Below are 21,422 nucleotides of genomic sequence, written 5' to 3'. Positions count from 1 at the left end.
AAATCAATGCTGCTTGTTGGGTGTATGGCAAATTCCCACAAGTAATAGGGAAATCCTTAGCAAAGTTAAAAGAAATGAATCTGGGAAAAAAACCCCAAAAACTCATGGGATGCTCAGCATACTGCACCTAACAATTTTAGCCTGACTTGGAACCAAAGCCAAAGTACAGATGGAACATAAAGTTACGTATTTGGAAACTCCTTGGAGCTGTGAAAGCCTCATTTGCCTCTATCAGGGCTGATCAGATTCCCAGAGCAGAGAAGGGAGGCTGAAGGATTGCCACACACAGAACCTCCTTAATGCAGCAGCCCAGACTCCAAAGCCTCAAACACGATGTATTTATGGACTGAACCATTTTGTACCCTCCCCTGGATCATCAGTCCTGGGCTTTCCATCCCCTTCATTTTGTTCACCATCCACTTGCTTTAACACTGTAATTTGGCCTTCCAGTTCTCACCGGCCCTCTTGGGCCTAATACATAGAATTTAAAAGCTTTCAATTGACACAACTCCCATTTTCTTTCTCTCTGCACTCCCAGGACTGTCACCAGTCATTTCAGCTTGTTGCTTATTTCAGCTGGGAAGTCGACATTTCCTTTACAAAACTCAAAAAGTCCAAAGTTTTTAAGTATTCCATCCTTCTTCCAATAAATGTAGCAAGCACCAGTGTTTCTAGGAAGATTATGTTTGGTGACAGACTTTCTCATCTCTCTTTAACCTAATAGTTCCTTTTCCAGAAAAAAAACATAATTACTCCAAGAGCAATTTATTTAATTACTGTTATGGGAGACTTCAAAGGAAATTGGTTGGATTGAAATAGTGATATCACCCTGGCAACATTTTGAAAAGAACATTTCGGTAGAAAATATGCTGGATGTAAGGGCATATTTAATGTGGAGAAAAAAATGCCTAATCCTATTCTGGTGAATGGAGCTTTCAGTAGTTTTTATGTATATATTTGTACATGTATGGAGGTTTTTTATATTATTATTGTCTTTTGGATTTATTTCCCTTCTATAAATGCAAATTTTTCTCCTCTACTTGCCTCATATGAAAGTCATTTCATCAAAAAATTAAACTATTTTTAATGTAGCAGTTCTACCAAATGTTAGGTTTTCCTCTTTCTTTTCCCCAAACTCATTTTTAAGGGCACTTCAGCGATCTTCATTAATGAGAAAATTGTTTATTGGTGTGGAAGGTGATGCTTTACCTGACTGGACACAGGTTCATTCACACTCCAGTACTTTTAGATTGTCCTGTTGGTTAAAAAAGACATTGCTGGTGCAAGATGCAGAAATTAGATTGGTGTTCTAGGATATGCAGATAACCCACCAGACCTGATTATTGCACTCTTAAGGCCAAGACTTGCCCATGGCAAGGGTGACAAAAGGTATTTATAACCTCAAAACCCCTAATGCACTTCTGAAATAATATCTAATTAAAGTTGATTCATTCAGCTATGAATACCACTAATCTAATTTTTAAAATACCCATTTTTGTCCAATTTCCCACGACAATCTCTCTGTGAAACATCAGTTTCTGAAACTTTTCTGGAAGAAGAGCTGTAGGTTTGAAGCATTTAAAATTTGCCTCTTCTGCATGATAGCAATGGCACCAAACATCATTCCAGCTGTAGCAAGGCACGGCCTTAAATCTGTTCTTGTTACTGCTTCTGTCACAAGAACAGAAATGAAAGGTTTTGCCACAATTGTCTGTAATTACAGGTCAGAAATAGGGTCAAGCCAGGTCTGGGATGTGTTTGTGCTTCATGTGATCAGTTAGAAAGATGTAATCAACAGGTTTAGCTCAAAATGAGATATGCTCATGAAAAATATGCTGAATCATTTGCCCTTTTTTAAAATGGATCAATTGAAAGATAAATAAATGTTAATTGCAAGCTGACACCATCCTGTCTTTTTTGTGTTATTTTTTGTATTTATTGTGGGCTATTATTGTATTTATTTATATGCTTAGCATCTCATTGCATCATCCTAGTACCTCTTGCTGGATTTTTGAGTTTGTAATATAAAGTTAGGAATAATGTCTTAGTCCTTACAGCCTATGAATGCTAAAAATCCAGATAATTCCTCTGATTTGTGCTCAGAGCAGATCAGGAAGCCAAAAGGAAGTTGTTTTAATGAAGGCAGTGCTTTCCTTGTGTTTGTGTATTTGGTTTTTTTTTGGGTTAAATGGAAGTATTCTATGGTGACTAATTACAGCAAGACATCTCAGAAAAGACTCATGCAAATATTGTTTTAATTATAATCTCGTGTTGTAATGGGTTGCAAATAATAATATAAATGTGAAGATTTGGTCTTTTCAGCTGTAGCCTCCCATTAGGTATTTAAACAGTGATGGTCTCCTTTATTAGGGCAATTGAGGCTGCTTCAGGAATGTGTTTGAATATTCTGAGGTTGTTATCTCATGCTTTTGAGCCAAAATTGGTCTCCTCACAGACAATCTCTGCCTAGGCAAAAATGAATTATTGATTCGATTTTTCATTCAGAAATCTCAAAGTGGCTTTTATTCTCTTTATGGAAGAAATTTGCACTAAACTGGAATAGTTAAGCAAGATATCAAAAAAAGAGCCTTCCACGGGCATGGCTGAAGGATCTGAGCTCTTCCTTCTGGAGCTCCAAGAAAGCTGGGGAAAGGAGAAGATTATTGATTAGTTATTTATCTCTCACCTTTCTCTCTTTAGCAAATGTGTTTGTAAAGGAGACTCTCAGTAATTCCCTAGCCTGTCGAGTTTTGTAAAGATAAATGTTACAGAGGCTGTAATGTGAACCTCTCTAAATGAGTCACGATATGGAAGCCCTTCATCAGGAACTTTCCTGCTTGAGGGAGACCAAACTGAAGGGGACATGGGGATTGAGGAGTCCAGTAGGATTAAATTCAAAGTGGAAAAATGTTTTGTAGAGGAACACATTGGCCACACAAAGACCACCCAGGATGCTTTAATAGCCTGGCATTTCGGCAGCGCTGCTGAAGCTGCCTCTGGAAATGAAGCTGTAAGTGCAGAACCACAGACTGAATTTAGATTTCTGCTTGTGTGGGGGCTGCCAGCCCTTCAGCAAGAGGTTAGAGATCTGAGCAGAAGTGGATTGGTGGCTGCAATTCTGTCTGCCTTGGTTTGGGAGCTGAATAGACCTGCCTGCAATCATTAGTTTTTGATAGGTTTTCACTCTTTAATCTTGACTTTCTGTCTCATTTCTGGCACAAACCAAAGAGACCATCAGTCACAGCACAAGTGTTATTCAGATATTCAGACATATCAATTCTTAGGGAAAAAAAAAATATTGAGGGTTGGCTTAGCATGTAAATACACCATTAGTAGTTGCAAGTAAGTTGACTTCAGTTGTCATTTGTTTCCTCCTCAGGGTGTCACTGATAGCCACTTACATAATACCAAAATGGCTGGGACTAGCATGGGCTGGGCTGCAGCCTCACTGGCCTTGGAGCATCTGGGGAATTATGAGAATGCCAGTTGGTCTGAGGAGCACAAGAACACAATTACTATTTAAAATAAACTCTACCAAGAGCTTAGTCATTACTTGAAATGACTCTATCAATCACCATGGTCTTTAATAAGACTACCTTTCTTATGCTGGTTGTTTTCCTGTAGAGTTTATGCTTAAAACCAGACAGCCTCTCTCACATTTATCTTAAGTGGATCTCCCCAGGGCAGCAAGTAAATGTAAAACTCTGTTTACAGCCATTTTTCATTTCCCAAGCCTTTTAATATCACTCTCTCAGGCTTATTTCTGTGTCATTCACTCCATAATGTACTAAGTTGTCTTCCTGCTTTCCCCTGCTTTATATGAGGTACAGCAAGCAGCAATCTCACCCTTCTCCAACGAGCACGAATTAAATCAAAGCTTGGGGAAAATGCCTTCATTCCATGGTGAATTCAGAGGTGGATGCTGACAGATAGCACATCATACTGTTCAGGAGGTTGTTTCTCTTCCTCTTCCCTGCACAATGGCTTCTGTTTTCAAAGGGCCATCATTTTATGGCTTTGTCTATGGTTTCGTAATACTGAGTCTCAAAGCTGCTACAGGAAAACGTGGCTACATTTCAAAAACTCTTCTTTGGAGCAGCTGGGGATTATTGGCTTTAAACATCTCAGTAATCCAATACAGTGCTATAAAACATAATTTAAAAATGCAAAGGATTAAGATTTGCTTTCACAGGGTTCTACAGAACTCAGAATAGGATTCTACAAAACTTGCTTAGCATTTTTGAAGCAACTTCTATTGACAAGATGAAAATCACCAGTTCTGTAAAGATTTCACTTCTGTATTTAGTCCATACAAATCTTGCCATGACCTAGAATTCCTCTGTGGTAGGACACCTCTAGAATCTTCGTTGTTTGCATACCAAATATAAAGTTATATATAAGTTAAATGTATACTTATCTCTGCAGAACTGCAGCCTCAGATTCTAATTCTTTACACTGCAGTGTAAAGTGCTCCCATGCAAAACACAGAACATGGACTGGGGGAGTGTGAGGTTCTCATTATTCAGTGCAATAACTAAGAGAATTTTTTCCCCCAAGTATCTTTAAATATGAAGAATTTCCTTTTCTGGACTAAATACTTTTGTCTCATAAGACTAATTATGTTTTGTGAATGGCACAGAAAACTTTATAGCAATTTGCATTCAGATGAGGGTTGTTTGCTGTTCTCTCCAGTGAGACCTGGAATGTGCTTCAGCAAGAAGAGGGACTCAGTGCTGCAGAGGGGCTCACAGGGAGTTACTGGCTGCTGGTCTGGTTTGGAATCCCACACTGGGAAAAATGAGATTTACCAGTTACATGCACAGCAGGAAAATCTGTTCCTGCATCAGAGATCAGAGCTCTTGTCATCTGAGCAAAACGTTTTATATGAGACCGATGCATATTGGCCTTTAATGACTGAATGGTTTGGGAGGGACCTTAAAGCCCATCCAGTGCCACCCCTGCCATGGGCAGGGACACCTTCCACTGTCCCAGGCTGCTCCAAGCCCCAGTGTCCAGCCTGGCCTTGGGCACTGCCAGGGATCCAGGGGCAGCCCCAGCTGCTCTGGGCACCCTGTGCCAGGGCCTGCCCACCCTCCCAGGGAGGAATTCCTTCCCAATATCCCATCTAAACTTCCCCTCTTTCAGTTTCTCTTCCATGAACTGTCTCTTCCCAGATCTCAGCCACTATCAGCACACTCAGGTCATGCTTGTATTTAGTGTTTTTTCTGGGTTTTGCCCAGGAAATGCCTATTTCTGTCATTGGGGAAAGGTCTATTTTTGACATATGAACTCTTCCACATCCCTCACCTCGTGTGTTTTATTAAAAACTCCCAAAGCAGTTAAATTTGTGATATGCCCTGAAGATTAACCAATATGGGCTCAGTGGGACTTGACTGATTATTTGATCTGGAGATCTGTTCCCTACCTTCTTTCCATGAGAACTGCTCGTTTTCCGTGGCTGGATTGCAGTGTCCAGGGAAGGGACACACTCCATGCTGAGCACTGAAGTTCAGCTGTGGAGTGGGAGCTCTGGGGCTGCTCAGCACAGCCCCATCCTGAAAGCAGGAATCCATCCAGGCTCTGGGGAGCTTTGCAGTGCCTGATGCCATGGGGGAAGGTCCCTGCCCAGCTGGGGACATCACCTGGGCACAGCGGGTCCCTCCCTGCCGCGCAGGGCTCCTCCAGCTGTGCCCCACGCTCCATCCCTCTGCCCAAAACTTGGGCACTCTCAACTCCAGAACTAATATGATCCAATATTTATTCTGTCATTAAAAAGCTATTCATTTCCTTGTCTGATGATGAAATTATGGTAAAATAAATCGTTCATCTTTTCAGCTAATTCTAATTACAGCTAAAATCTCATTTAGACCGGGAGTTTGCTATATTTACTTGATACTTTTGCAAAACATTTCAGAACATAATCATCCATTATTATATTGCAACACTGTGATCTTGGCTGCCTTCTGCCAAGTGTATTCCTGAGAACAATTGCTATTTTAATGCATCATCCAGAAGTTATAGCCTAGACAAATCAGAAAAAATTGTTTAGTCTATTATAATTTGGCATATGGTCATTTAATAGCACACAGGAAATCATCATGAACGCTGGGGATTATTGTTGCTATAAAAATAATGAAAGGAATTTAAAGTTGGCTAGACTTCACTTCCGCCACTGCTCTTGTCATTGAAATCATCTCTGCTGCCTCTTTGTTTTTTTGCTGTTAATATCTTGGAGCAGTCATTCAGATCTGTGTGAAGCTGTGTGGAGCACACTGACTCTGCAGAGTAGCTGGTTGCAGTATGGTTTCCACGTGGACAGGGATATATTATTTTTCAGGTTTTAAGATGCGTCCTTAATTGAATTCTTAAATGAACAGCATATTTCCATTAGGAATATCGATGGGTGTTATTTTCTAACAGCTGAAGAACAGACTTTTCTTATGTTAAAATTGAAGCTGGTGAGGTTTGCATTAACAACTACAAGTACACAGCACAGCCATGCTGTCTGTGCAGCTAGAAATGCCCAGCAGGCTTGTTCTCACAGTTATTTAGGGACATATTATATTTCCATGCAGACATTTTGGTATACACCTCCCCATGCAGGTTGTTTTTCAGAGTGTGGACTAGACTTTTTAAAGATTTCTCAGTCCTGCATACCTCAATTGATCAACTTAAATTCAGGGATTTCACTATGTTCATGTGCCTCACCGATGAGATCAGACCTTGTGTGGTGGCTGATTAACTCTTGTTCACCCTTTATCCCTGATAAAGCTGTTACTCAATGCCAAAGTTGCCAACAGTTGTTTGTATACAGTTAAAATATATTAATGGAATTCTTCCTTTTGAGTACAAGTCCATCTTGGTTCAGCCAGAGCAGTGTGAAACTTCCTCCACGGGGCAGCTGAGAGCTCTGCTCTCTTTGAGGCTGCAGAGCAGGGAAGGTTCTGCTTCCCCCAGAGGGTGCTGGGCACTGCCCAGGCTCCCCAGGGAATGGGCACGGCCCGCGGCTGCCAGAGCTCCAGGAGCGTTTGGACAGCGCTGCCAGGGATGCCCAGGCTGGGACTGGTGGGGTGTCTGGGCAGGGACAGGGGCTGGACTGGATGATCCTTGTGGGTCCCTTCCCACTCAGGATATTCTATGTTTCTATGAAACTTGGAATCCACTATGCTCAAGGAAGTGGGAAACAGCTTTTTTGACAGAGTTGTTAGGAAAGTTGGGGATTTCAAAATGCTACGTTGTGCAATTCTAAACAGTAATGGAAAAGAATCAGGGTGTTTGTTGTGGATTAACCCCAGCCAGCAGCTGAGCACCACACAGGCACTGCTCACTCCCTGCTCCTCCCCAGGGATGGGGGAGAGATTTGGAAGAGTAAATATGAGAAAACTCATGGGTTGAGATAAAGACACTTTAATAGGACAGAAGAGGAAGAAAACAGTGATAACAATAATGAGGAAAGAATTAGAATATACAGAACAAGTGATGCACGTTGCAGTTGCTCTCCACTCACAGACTTCTCCCCAGCCAGCTTCTGAGAGAGACCTCTGGCCAGCTCCCCCCAGTTTATGTGCTGAGCATGGTGTGGAAAGGTCTGGAATACCCCTCTGGCCAGTATGGGTCAGTTATCCCAGCGGTGTCCACTCCCAGCCCTTTGTGCCTCCCCATGAACATGAGAAGCTGAAAAGTCCTGACTCAGTGTCTGAAAAAGCACTGCTCAGCACCAACTCAAAACTTCAGTGTGTTATCAGCATGCTTCTCTTCCTAAATCCAAAACACACCACTGGAGCAGCTACCAGGAGGGAAAATAACTCTATTCCGGCCAAAAGCAGCACAGTGTTGCAGTTTGGTCAACTGCCCACTGGGATTGGCTTTGCTGTAGTTGAGGATTATAATCTGTGGGCAGAAATACAAAAATGCCTCAAAGATTGTGATTTTTTAAAAAAGACTGGAACCATTCACAGCAAATCAGTCTCACAAATCTGTGCAGTGCCTGAATCCAGGTGTGCTGCACACGGAATTTTCAGATGCTCACTTGAGCAGCAGCCCAGCAGCTGCAACAATTGCCATCCTCACATCTGTATTCCAAATTCTCAGGATTATGAGGTATTTTTCCCCAAGAGAAAAAGGTCTTGCTTTATAAATTATTTAGCTCTTTTTCCATGTTTTCTGCTTGAAGTAGAAGGAAACTGCAGGCTTTCAGTAGCCAAGTTAATGTTGAAATGTTTGAAATGTTTTAAGTAGGTTGTTTGGAAAATGAAGGAAAAAAGAGACTTTTTTTTTTTTTTTGTTAGTGCTACTGCTTCATTTTTTAATCAAGTTTATTTTAGCTTTAACTTAAGAGCACCTTGTGCACCTTGTCTTTTAGAATACAAGGTGTTCATAAAAAGCCAAATTGTAGCTGGTTTGAATTTAAGTAATTTCACAGCCTTCAGTGGAAGCCTGTTGATTTATGCTATTTTAGGTTTTCTGAGGATAGGAGTCAGAGGTTTTACTGCTGGAATGAGCACGATGTGAGGGAGCAGAGCATGAACTCCAGGAAGGGAGAATGGACATGAGGAGGCCAGGGACACTTTATTGCAGCTCCAGCTTTACTGGCAGCCTGTCTTACCTGTGGGTCACTTCCTAAGGAGCCTGCTTGGAACTGCTGCTGGCATGGAGCCCTTTCCCTTTATAACCCACACCAGAAGCAATTACTACAAATGGCTTTAGGGATTTGTTTTTAACCCACGTGGGACCTGCCCTGGCCCCAAACCCCCCTGCCCTGGGCTGAGCCCCAGCGTGGGCAGCAGGGGAGGGGGGATTCTGCCCCTCTGCCCCTCAGCTGAGCCCCCACCTGCAGAGCTGCCCCAGCCCTGGGGCCAGCACAGGAAGGAGCTGGAGCTGCTGCACAGAGCCCAGAGGAGGCAGCAGCATGATCAGAGGGATGGAGCAGCTCTGCTGGGAGGAAAGGCTGCCAGAGCTGGCATTGCTCAGCCTGCAGAGGAGAAGCTTTGGGGTGACCTCAGTGTGGCCTTGCAGGGCCTGAAGGAGCTGCAGGAAAGATGGAGAGAGACAATTGACAAGGGCTGCAGGGCCAGGAGCCAGGGAATGGCTTCCCAGTGCCAGAGGGCAGGGCTGGATGGGATATTGGGCAGGAATTGTTCCCTGGGAGGGTGGGCAGGCCCTGGCACAGGGTGCCCAGAGCAGCTGGGGCTGCCCCTGGATCCCTGGCAGTGTCCAAGGCCAGGCTGGACATTGGGGCTTGGAGCAGCCTGGGACAGTGGAAGGTGTCCCTGCCCATGGCAGGGGTGGCACTGGATGGGCTTTAAGGTCCATTCCAGCCCAAACCATGCTGAGATTCTGGGATTTTCTGAAGTGGTGGATGAGAGATAATAGATTTTTTTAGCTTGGAAATGTGGAACCTTCTTGCTTTGTCTCTGTACATGCGCATGTAGAGGATAAAACAAAAGCTAGCAAACAATTTTTGCTTTTAATCCTTATTAGTAAGTTAAGCATGGATCTGTGATTAACATTCTGTTTCCAGCACTTCACGCTTGAATAGCTGATAATAAGCAGTGTCTGTATCAGCTTGGCTCTGCCATTCTGGTTAAGCAGCTTTATAAAGTGTTTACTGGTTTACATAACAGCATTGAGGAGTTGGGGAAGAGTGGGGGTATTTGTTTACTTATTTTGGTGGCTGAGATCATTATGTGATGCTAATGATGAATGGCTATCAGTGAGTTTAATTTTCAAATGCACCCCAAATCTATTAACATAAGCAGTTTTTTTACAGATTTTTTTTTTTCCCCACAGCAGGTTTAGAAATGCACAGCTGTCCAGGAATATCTTCCTATTCCATGTTTGGAGTATGTAGGCTCTGTAAACATTCCAGGAGCCCAATCCCCTCTAACTGCTGCACATGAGTGATCCCTATAGCACACATCCCATAGCTTTTCTTTTTTTCTATGCAAAGCTGAGTGGAAAAAGAAATGTCCAAATAGTTGAAATTTCAGTTTTCATGTCCTTTAAGTCTTACATTGTTTTTGCCCCTCAACAAGATGGAGACATGAAATAGAAACCACAGACCTAATGCTCCACACACATACATTGTGCCAAAATAAAAACATTTTTCTCAGAAAAATCATAGGGATTGTTCTCCTTTTCATGTCTTCCATGCTGGTGTGAGTAATCTGTGATGTGCCATCATGTAACAATAGGAAGAAGTTAAATGGATACAACAAATCTATTTAATAAATATGCTTGGGAAAGCCAGCCTATGTTTCCATTATGTGTGAGAATGTCATTTAACTCATTATGCTGGAGCTAGTTTGGTGCTGTAATTGAGGTGATTTCAGTTTTCAATGAAAGAAAATTGAAAACTGATCTTTTTTGAGGAAATAAACCCAAATATTTCATTCCTTATTCATGATCCCCTGTCAGCCAATGTATTTTTATGTAACTGTAAAAAGGATGTGGAAGGAGGACGTGACTGCCCAGGATGTGAGAAAGGCAACCCCAAATGAGTGAGTTTGGGATTAGTGAGATGTTTGTCTGTGGCTGGAGTTACAGAATGTGCTGTAGGTTCAAGCTTTTGCCTATATTTACATTTTCTCTGATGCAAATAAGACCTCCTCATTTCTCATTAAAAATCGTTCTCTTTTGCAGCTGATGGTAGCATGTATTTATACATTTGCCTGTATAAACATAACATCAAGATTTTTATCAGTAATTTACAGAAGATTAAAGTGAACCACACCAAAAACTAAAATAAACATCGTAGGGACCTTGTAAAATTTGTTGCTGTGTAGAGTTTCAAGGAGAACATGTTGGGAACCCCAGGGATAAGTGAAAGTGGCCTTTGTGAAGGATTGCTTAGCTCAGGTTTCACTGTATTAAGCAATTTCCCCCTCAAATATTAATTCTGACCTAGTGTTTTAAGAAGTATTAGGAAGTAGGAAATCAATCCTGGTAAGTTAATGCCCAGGGGAAGTAGAAATGAGTAGTTAAATCAATTGCATTATCAGAAATATCTGAATGCATTTTTATTGGTTTGTGGCATTTATTGTGCCCAGCCCAGAGCAGCACACTCGGCAATCAATGCTGATGCTGCTGTGACCCTCAGGGGTGCTTCCAGGCTCTAAACCGAAACTGAAGCTCTGTGGAGCTCTGCCAGCCCCTGCTCCTGCCCAGGAGAAAGAGGTGGTTATGTACAGCATGAGGATCTGTTGATCATGAAAGGGCTGGTGCAGAAATATTGCACTCCTGGTAAGTCTCGGTATCTCCCTTATATCTGGACCTCTGGCTTAGCAGCTTATATCTGAGACTTGTATCTAAGCTCCAGAGAGGGATTAGGTATAAATTAGGCATTTACAGTTACCTTGCATCTTGGGCTAAATCTATTTGAAAGGATCATGAGAGAATGTGATTCCTGTCCTTAACTTCCAGCCACCAAGTGTCCAAACCAGACAACCAGGAGGTTCTGCAAGGTGGCAGCTCCACATAGCAAAACACCAAATCTGCTCATTACTCAGTATTTCATCAGTACTGATATATTTATTTTAATCTTCTTATCTTGACATTTACCATGGAAGTCCTAGTTTTGTTTTGCTAAATAAGAAACCCTACGGAATCCTCCAAGAATTGACAACATTTTCCATTTTCCTTTCTTTCAGGAATTGAGTTGGGAAGCTGCAGAGCATTAAGGTGATGTGTTTAATGTGTGGTGGCACCGTATGTGCACAACAGTTGGTCTGAAACTCCTCAGTAGCCCCAAACTTTCTGATTTCCAAGGTGGAAGGGGGAGATTCTCGGATACTCCTGTGCCTACACAATAACCAAAAATGAAGAAGGACCATTGTTTACACACTGCTTTGCTCTGCCTGGGAGTGCTGTGCTACAGCCACGGCCTGAGCACGGAGAAGCTCAACCACTCCCGGCCCTCGCTCCACGGGCACCACGAAAAGGGCAAGGAAGGACAAGTCCTGCATCGCTCCAAAAGAGGCTGGGTGTGGAATCAGTTCTTTGTTATAGAAGAGTACACGGGACCAGATCCTGTGCTAGTAGGAAGGGTAAGGAAGACTTTCTTTTTCAGCCATTGATTAATATTCTTAGTTTTCATTATTTTTGAAGGGGGTTGTGTTTCGTTTTCGTTTTGGTTTGGGGTTTTTTTGCTGTTGCCTTTGTGCTGTATAAGCTGCTGCTTCGTTTTCTTGTAGCTCAGTTTAGGTGCTAAGCAAAATACTACCTAAGTCAATACAAATATTTCCATTGGCATCAGCAGTCCTTGAAAGAAGGTGTGCAGCAAAAGAGTAAAAAACGCACCAACAACTTGAGCAAAAATATGTCTCAAGAATATCATTCTCATGTCTTTAAAAACAACAATTAAAAACGTAATGTCTAACCCAGAAGCTCAATAAAATAGATATCTCTTTACCCTTTCATTTTCAAATTATCAGTAAAATTAAATATATCAAGGGCTATGTAGAGAGGGAGGTAAATATTTGTGTACACGTGTGTATGTACAGACATCCTGGACTGATTTTTCTCTTCTGCTACTCTCTAACAGTAGCAAAATATAACCAGTAGATAAATAAACCTTTGTATATTTGTATATTTTTCTAAATGGGCAGCAGAACTGTGTTGACTTAACCCCAGCACAAAACAAGTGGAGAAACAGGATCAATGTCAGCAAATACCATGCTGGGTATTCTGGTTTAAAATGGTGCAATTTGTAGCTGTCAATATAAAATCAATAAATCTGTAATTTGGTTCAGTGTTTCCCTCATTCATCAAACTGAAGCGTGCACTGGTTGTGGAATTAAGAATGTTTAGCAAGCATTTGTTGCTTCTTTTATATTAGAGAGGGTGCAATTAAAAGCCAGTTGGCAATCATGGAATCACAGAATCTCGGGATCACTGAGGCTGGAAAAGCCCTCCAAGGCCATCCAGTCCAAGCTGTGCCCCATCCCCACCTTGTCCCCAGCCCAGAGCTCTGAGTGCCACCTCCAGCCCTTCCTTGGACACCTCCAGGGATGGCCACTCCAAACCTCCCTGGGCAGCCCCTGCCAAGGCCTGAGCACCCTTTCCATGGGGAAATTCCTGCTGCTGTCCACCCTGAGCCTCCCCTGGCCCAGCCTGAGGCCGTTCCCTCTCCTCCTGTCCCTGTTCCCTGGCAGCAGAGCCCGACCCCCCCGGCTGCCCCCTCCTGTCAGGGACTTGTGCAGAGCCACAAGGTCCCCCCTGAGCCTCCTTTGCTCCAGCCTGAGCCCCTTTCCCAGCTCCCTCAGCCTCTCCTGGGGCTCCAGCCCCTTCCCAGCTCCGTTCCCTGCCCTGGACACGCTCCAGCCCCTCCAGGTCTCTTGTCCTGGATTGAGGGGCCCAGAACAGGACACAGCCCTTGAGGTGTGGCCTCACCAGTGCCCCCAGTACAGGGGATGGGCACTGAACTGGCCCTGCTGGCCACATTGTACTTGCTACAAGCCAGGGTCCCTCTGGCCTTCTTGCACACCTGGGCACAGCAGGGCTCACTCATTTATCATTTAATTCATCCCATTTATCACTTAACAGTTTTTACATGCAACCCAGTAGAACGTGATTCATTGCAGTGTACAAAATCTTTGTAAAAATTACTCCTCCTACCAACTTCATGTGAATAAAGAAACTGCTATAAATGCCTTCTGGTGTATTCTCTTCCTTTAATCTGAAATTTGGGTTTAGCAGCACCCTGCGTGTGGCAGGAGGAAGGTCTGGGCTGGCACTGCCCTGGATGCAGGGTACATGTGGTCACAGCCTGTCTCTGCATGTGGATTATTGCCTGGTGGAAGCCACAGTTGTTGAAAACTGTGAAATTATAGCAATTTCCTGCACTTTTTTGTTTCATAAACACATCCAGGAAATGTGTGCCCCCACGTTAAGGTGTGTCTGTTTCTCCTTTTGTAGCTTCATTCAGATATTGATTCTGGAGATGGAAACATTAAATACATTCTCTCAGGTGAAGGAGCAGGAATCATTTTTGTTATTGATGACAAATCAGGGAACATCCATGCAACCAAGACACTGGATCGGGAGGAGAGAGCTCAGTACACGCTCACAGCTCAGGCTGTGGACAGGAACACGAACAGACCTTTGGAACCCCCTTCTGAATTCATTGTCAAAGTTCAAGACATAAATGACAACCCACCCGAGTTTCTCCATGAGAATTACCATGCCAATGTGCCCGAGAGATCAAATGTAGGTGAGTACTCAGAAAGGCACTGCCCTTGTGGAATGTGTTGCACTGTCAGGACGTCTTGGCTTTATTTCATTCTTATTGTCAAGGATTTGGGGAACTAAAATTTACTTTATGCTCAGCCAGTGATTCACTTGATGTATTTAATTTGCTGACCAAATCAAACCCTGCACAGCTCCTAACTGGGAGACATTCCTAGCATAGAACTATTTCCTCCTAGGGAGGAGCATGAGAGTCCCCTGGAATTTATGGAGTGTGAATCCTCTGGGGTAAACACGAAGATCATTCCTGTGGCAGAGCTGTGTAATAAAGCTGGGAAGTTACTGCCTCACCATCTATTCCATTTTCATCTCCTGTTTGAGCTTGTGTCTGTCTCAGGGATTTCTACAGGAATGATTTGTCTGAAACTTACTGAGAAAAATGAAACAGAAAACTATTGTTTGGCTGTCTAACGACAAAAGCAATATGAGGCTTAAACTACTGAAAGGAAAAACCATAATGGTACAGAGTGACTGCTGACTTTTATATCTTCACTGGGTAGAACATTAATCCACATCACAGCTGGTGACAGATCTTTTTGGATCGGATGAGTATATTTTGTCATATAGAAATTGTCAAGTAATTTTTATTTTCATCTTCCAAACGTGGAAATAAAAAAGTTCAGGAATAGCTATGCTGTGTGACTGAAAGCATCTCTGCACAGTCCTTCCAGATGTGTTTGCCTCTGATTCTTCCTCCTGTGTTTGCTCTCCATTTTTAGGTACATCAGTTATTCAGGTAACAGCTTCAGATGCTGATGACCCTACCTATGGGAACAGTGCCAAACTGGTTTACAGTATCCTGGAAGGTCAGCCCTACTTCTCGGTGGAGGCTCAAACAGGTATTATTAAACAGTTTATTTGTGTGGGACCTCATAACCAGAGTGCATTAGAGTGAATTAAGTGTACTGACTGGGTGGAGCTACTGATGTGTCTGAGCAGGGCTTCCTGCTCTGCTGCACCTTGGTGTCCTGGCATTTGCTGGAGCTTCTCCACTAGAAAGTTGATGCTATTTCTGTGTGCTCTGATGTGCTGTGATGATTGAAAGGCTGTTTCTGTGCTCAGCTGTCATTCTCCAGGCTGGTCCTCTGTGTGGAATATTGGGGCTGCTTTCCTTACAGCAATGCCCAGGGAAAGCAGAACCTCCACCATCACTGCAAACATTGCTGTTTAATGCTCTCAAAGTACACCAGCCAGGTTGCTATTAAACCTGTGTGTGCCATACATCCTTTGTGTCCACAGGAATTATCCGAACTGCCCTTCCCAACATGGACAGAGAAGCCAAGGAGGAGTACCACGTGGTGATACAGGCAAAGGACATGGGAGGACACATGGGAGGCCTCTCAGGGACAACCAAAGTGACGATTACACTTACAGATGTCAATGACAACCCACCAAAGTTCCCACAGAGTGAGTTACAACGAAATCCTTCTCGTATTTCCTACTAGGACTCAGGTCTGTGAAGTATCAGGCATACCCAAGGCTTGAAGAAACAGTAACTGATGGATTATTGCAGCACACGTGAATAAATAAGTATTAGTTACTCATCTTTTAATGGTAACATATGGGTATTTAGTGTCTGGATTATTTACTTTGTGTTGCAAAGTGAGACATTTTTAGGGTCAGGATTAAATTGCAAAGATTCCTGACCCTACACTTCATTTTTGAAGCTCCTGGGCCATGCTGTATAACTTAGGTGAGCAGACAGACATACACATGTATTCCTCAAGACTTACATTTACCATGGCAAAACAAATTAAATTTAGCACAATTACATTTTTTCATTGTTAAAGTGTATTATTGGAGGTCAAATACAGCAATATTTTATACCTGAGCAATTTATTTTTCATGTATAAAATTAATCAGGGCTGACATTACCAGACTCAGCCTTCACAGCTGGGTGGAAGTACATTAATGGGCCCACACATCTGTTCTGCAGCTCATCTCTGCGTGGGTTTGGGGTTTTTTGAGTGCAGTGCAGACACCATCCCAGCCCACCGTGTTTCTCCTCTGAGCAGCAGTTCTGACCCTGACATGTCCTGGCCATGGCCATCCCTCTGCCAGATCTGCTTCCAATGCTGCAGCTTCCTGGCCCCTCATGAAAGAGCTGAAGTGACAGTCAGGCCCTAAATGTAAAAATCTGTGTCAGCATTATCTAGCCTTCAAAAAGGAAAGGATTAAATCCTAAAAAATCAGGTTTTGCATTCCATAAAAACCTGTCTTTTCACTCCAGATCATAACCTGGGACCCCAGGATACAATATTTTGTTAACTCCATCAAATGATGGATTTTTCTCTACAAATTCAAGCCCCTTGGCTGAACGTTTTGCAAGAACATTTTAAATGACCAAAAGCAGTTACTCTACTTATTCATTCATCCCCAGATTAAACCTGAACTGGGAATGCTTTGTAACTCAGAACCAGGGTTTTACCTGTCTGTATAAACAGCCAAATGATTGATATTTTTATTCTTATTCTTTTTTTTTTTTTTTTTTTTTATGTTCATTGCTCAAGCTGTTAATGAGTTATGTGCTTAAGTTTTGGGTTCTTTGTGACTGGAGCTAATGACCTATTTCAATGACATGTGGCAATTGTTTTCATGGGTAATGAGCCAAGTCCCTGCCTGGTGTAAGTCTCCTGATGTTCCTAGGGTGCTCATGGAGCAAAAAAGAGCAATTACAAGGGGGAATAAATTAGATTATTTTATTTTATCAGGCCTTTTTTTTTTCTCCTCAATTTATTACTACTGATGACATGCCAGAAAATGCTGACATAGATTTATGTATTCAGGATCAGGTTATGTTATCTGAACTCTGGGGGCTGGGTTGGAAAGGTTCTGAAATCAATAGTGCCTAAAGGACGACTTTTGGAGAGAGATTTATTCAGGAACAGTTTTGATCTCCTCTGGTGTCCCTGAATACTCAGGGAAACACCTGTGGGATGTTTGGGGATGGTTTTCCTACTGGAGTTTGCCGTGGGAAAGCCATTTTTTGTTTGGCATGAAATCACATACAAATTGATACATACTCTCTGTGGTGTGAAATTTTAATGACCATCGTTACCCTACATCCACACTCCAAATTCAAGCCACAGAAAGCAGCAGATTTTTACTTTAGCCAGCACAGGAGACAGGATTTATCCAATTCACTGTATATAATTTATGGCTCCTGAATGAATGGGCAGAAATGAGAAACAGAGCTGAAGGTCTTGCCATGAGTCATGTGAGAGAGAGTTTTCCTTCCATTTTTGTAATAACACCTCTGCTATCTATGGTAACCTTGGTGCCACAACAATTCCTGCATTCTGAGTGATTGGTTGTCCTTTTAAGCCTCTCCCTGAGCAGAGCAGAGGGGTGACAGGGAGGAGGTCATGTTTTATAGATTATTCATGTGGGTTAGGATTTCACAGCTGACTTCCTTCTCTGAGCTCTTTATAAGGGAACAGAACATTCCTTCAGGGGGGTAGAAAATGCAAAAAAAAATCACTGTTTGTTTGGAACTCCCAAGTTCAATGAGTAAATGCACACACAGCTGGAGAGCAGCCTGCTCACTCAGGGCAAATGCCTGTTTCCCTCCCCAGGTGTGTACCAGATGTCGGTGTCGGAGGCGGCTGTCCCGGGAGAGGAAGTGGGGAGAGTGAAGGCCAAAGATCCTGACATTGGGGAAAATGGCTTGGTAGCTTACAGCATCATCGATGGAGATGGCATGGACATGTTTGAAATCACAACGGATTATGAGACTCAGGAAGGGGTTGTGAAGCTTAAGAAGGTGAGTGATGCCTACTGCTATGTAGTGTTCTTTGTTGCTGACAGAATATTTGGTAATAATGGATTACCACCTAAGCTAAAATATTAGTAAATGCAAATTTCACTTAATTCGTTTCTCAAGGTGTGATTAACTCTTAATATTCCATTTCCCCATTAGCTGAATTGGAATGGAAGAAAATAACCAAGAAGAGTTACATAAATACTGTACAGTGGATTAATTGCACAAACTAAATGAATTCATAATAAAAAGTCACGGTAAAATACCATGCCATCGGCTTCATTGTTAATGAAGTTTTGCCTAGTGCTGATAAGTAGCAGACATTCACTGTTGCTTTATGTTCAGTCTGAAAAGCCTCATGCCCTATAGTTTGAATTCTTCAGCTGTGCATTGTCCACAATAGTGTTCTGAAGGAGTCACAGGCTATGGGAAAAGCAGCAGAGGGGATTTCACACACAACCCATCAGTGGGAGCCTTGAAAGCGTTATCAAATTAATTTTAAATTGCAAATTACAAAACATAAATCTTATTATTATGTAAGCATTATCATTTTGCCCTTTGTATCTTTAGAGCTATTTATCTCTCTTGGAGATAATCAGAACTCAAAGGACAAGGCCTGGGCAACTTAACTTCTGGGCAGGCCTGCCCTGCCCTTTGGGGCAGTCCCTCAGGATGGGACCCAGAGGTCTCCTCTGCTCAAAACTGCCCTGGTTCAATTTCTGTCTCTGTTCTAGAGGTGGGAGTGGATTTTTTTGTGTGTTTTGAAATGTGGGTGAGCTGTCACTCCACTCAGTCTATGGTGTTAACATACTTTGTGAATTGTGGTTGTCACCTGCATGATCATTTTGAGGTGCAACCCTGCAGCCATTTCATGCCAATGAAGGTGCAGAGGTGCTGTGGCTTTGATCAGGCTCCCAAAAGGACTTCCCCCATGGGGCATTATTCCCACCTCTCCTTTGGAAAGTGTTATGAGTTCTGGGGTTGGAGAGAACTGCAGGAATGAAAGCACTGCAAACCATCTTCGTGTTTTCCCCACTCCCTAAATAATTTAACTTCTCTGTGTGCTATCTCATGGTGCACCCAGGAGCACTTCAAACCACATCCACATGGAATGCCTGCCAGCCTGGAACAGATGAAGCCAGGTCTCTTGTGGGAGCCCCTTTCCTATCCCTTGCACTTTTGTGCTGCCTGGAAGGCTGCATGGAGACAAGGTTAATTTTCCCAGTGCAGATGATTTCCTCAGTGATAGAGCAAGCAAACAGCAAGACCAGGACTCTGGGGGGATATTTTGAGTGCCTTCCTATGCTGCTCCATACATAGAATGTAGCTCCTTCCATTTGAGTCTTTATGTTTTTAAATACACACATTCCAGTCCAAGCTTGTTGACAGATGCTCACATTTGTTTGGTGTCATTGAGCACTAGGGCACTGCCTGCTGCTCTTACAGCCTGGTTTTCCTGACTCTGGAATGCACTGTCTCCTTGTTTCTCACAGACCTTAGATTATGAAACCAAAAAGTCCTACAGCCTGAAGGTAGAGGCAGCCAATGTCCACATTGACCCCAAGTTCATCAGCAACGGGCCCTTCAAGGACACGGTGACAGTGAAAATAGCCGTGGAAGATGCTGATGAGCCACCGGTGTTTTTGAAGCCAAGTTACATTTTTGAAGTACAGGAAAATGCAGCATCTGGTACTGTGGTCGGAAAAGTACATGCCAAAGACCCCGATGCTGCCAACAGTGCTATAAGGTTTGCTGCATTTCCTGTTTCCTTCTGAGCATTAGCTTTTGGAATTGTTAGGCAAGTTCTGAAGACAGTGTGACAGATCTACAGACACCCAGAATATTGAAATTTTAACCATCCAGCATTGTTTCTATGCCTTTGTTCCATAAGCTGCCAGTTTCTCAAAGCCTGTATCACACCGTAGCTATGTCTAATTAAAATATACTTCAGGGCATCTTTGGCAGACTGCACTCTAAATTAAATTTTCCACAAATATCTTGTGCTGTTATCACAGTGTGGATTTTTCTCAAAACATAGAAGTCTAAACTGTAGATTAGAGATTGTGTTGGGTAATTGTTAAGTGGTAATTGTTAAAGACAAGCCCATACAGACACCTGCTTTCTGCAGTTGTGTTGGATCCTCTTGGAATCACAGAATCATGGAATGGTTTGGGCTTACTGGGAGGGACCTTAAAGCCCATCCAATGCCACCCCTGCTATGGGCAGGGACACCTTCCACTGTCCCAGGCTGCTCCAAGCCCCAGTGCCAGCCTGGCCTTGGGCACTGCCAGGGATCCAGGGGCAGCCCCAGCTGCTCTGGGCACCCTGTGCCAGGGCCTGCCCACCCTCACAGGGAAAAATTCTTATATTCTAATACCTTCTATTAGTTTAATTTTGTTATGTTCTCAGTGTAACTTAAATTATGAAGAGCTCTTTTGTGTGTATACTTAACATTTCAAAGAATTTCAACATGAAGTTATGAAAGCCAGACCTGTATAAAGCTGTACAAATGTGCAGAGTGGATAATATTTGATAAATTGATATGATCAATTAATATTCTGGTAAACTAAAGATTGGAAGACTTAAAAGATCACCATGATTAATGTGAAACAGAAGAGAAAAAATATCTCAGTAGATATTTTTATCATGTTTTATAAGAGAAGAAAATAAAGAGTATATTAGGGCTTTGATATAGAGACTTCAAAGAGCAGCAATTTTCACTTATTACAAACATTCTGATGTACTGTTTTTCTAAATGTAGAAACCAACCAGGTTATTCTCCTTTTAAAAGAACACATATCATCCCTTTGACAATGATATTGAGGGCAGCAATAGGTGTACTACTTACAATTATTGAGAAATAATAATTATATAGAACAAATCTGGATGCATGAAACTCCTAAGTCCTTCCTTTCTCTAATTACTGACTTTCAATCTTCTTTAGATATTCAATTGATCGACACACCGACCTTGAAAGATATTTTGTTATTAATGCAGAAGATGGCAATATCAAGACAATAAAGGCTTTGGATAGGGAAGAAATGGCTTGGCATAATATCTCTGTCTTTGCAGTTGAAGTCCGTGAGTATTTCACTGGGGTGTTTTAGAATCAGTGGTACGAATTCTGTAACCCTCCAATTGTCTCTGTTTGATAGACTGCAAGAAATCTCAACAGAAATACCTCAGCATATTTGATCTTTCCCTGGTTGCAGCTGGGATTTTGTTTGTTTTGAGGAGTTTTCCTGCTTCTGTCTCATCTCGGTGTTGCCTCTCCTGCAGACAAACAGCACCAGGAAGCCAAAGTTCCCGTTGCAATCAAGGTTGTTGATGTCAATGACAACGCTCCCAAGTTTGCGGCGGCCTACGAAGCCTTTGTGTGTGAGAATGCCCGAAGCAACCAGGTATGGGCCACCCACCA

At 42.6% G+C, this 21,422-nt stretch overlaps 1 protein-coding gene across 1 annotated transcript in view; it reads left to right on the top strand.

Annotated features, from left to right (window-relative positions):
- The window catches only part of CDH11 (cadherin 11), an 82,120-nt gene that overhangs the window by 48,853 nt on the left and 11,845 nt on the right, over positions 1 to 21,422 (top strand). Inside the window, exons 4-11 of the mRNA XM_069026484.1 lie at positions 11,649 to 12,044; positions 13,915 to 14,209; positions 14,964 to 15,083; positions 15,484 to 15,651; positions 17,820 to 18,007; positions 19,498 to 19,751; positions 20,949 to 21,085; positions 21,284 to 21,405. Of these exons, the coding sequence (XP_068882585.1) occupies positions 11,817 to 12,044; positions 13,915 to 14,209; positions 14,964 to 15,083; positions 15,484 to 15,651; positions 17,820 to 18,007; positions 19,498 to 19,751; positions 20,949 to 21,085; positions 21,284 to 21,405 (1,512 nt within the window). The 5' untranslated portion in view covers positions 11,649 to 11,816. The remainder of the gene's footprint in view (positions 1 to 11,648; positions 12,045 to 13,914; positions 14,210 to 14,963; positions 15,084 to 15,483; positions 15,652 to 17,819; positions 18,008 to 19,497; positions 19,752 to 20,948; positions 21,086 to 21,283; positions 21,406 to 21,422) is intronic.

Source organism: Aphelocoma coerulescens, chromosome 11 (genome assembly GCF_041296385.1).
Source record: "Aphelocoma coerulescens isolate FSJ_1873_10779 chromosome 11, UR_Acoe_1.0, whole genome shotgun sequence".
NCBI lineage: Eukaryota > Metazoa > Chordata > Aves > Passeriformes > Corvidae > Aphelocoma > Aphelocoma coerulescens.
This window is presented reverse-complemented; position numbering and strand designations above follow the sequence as displayed.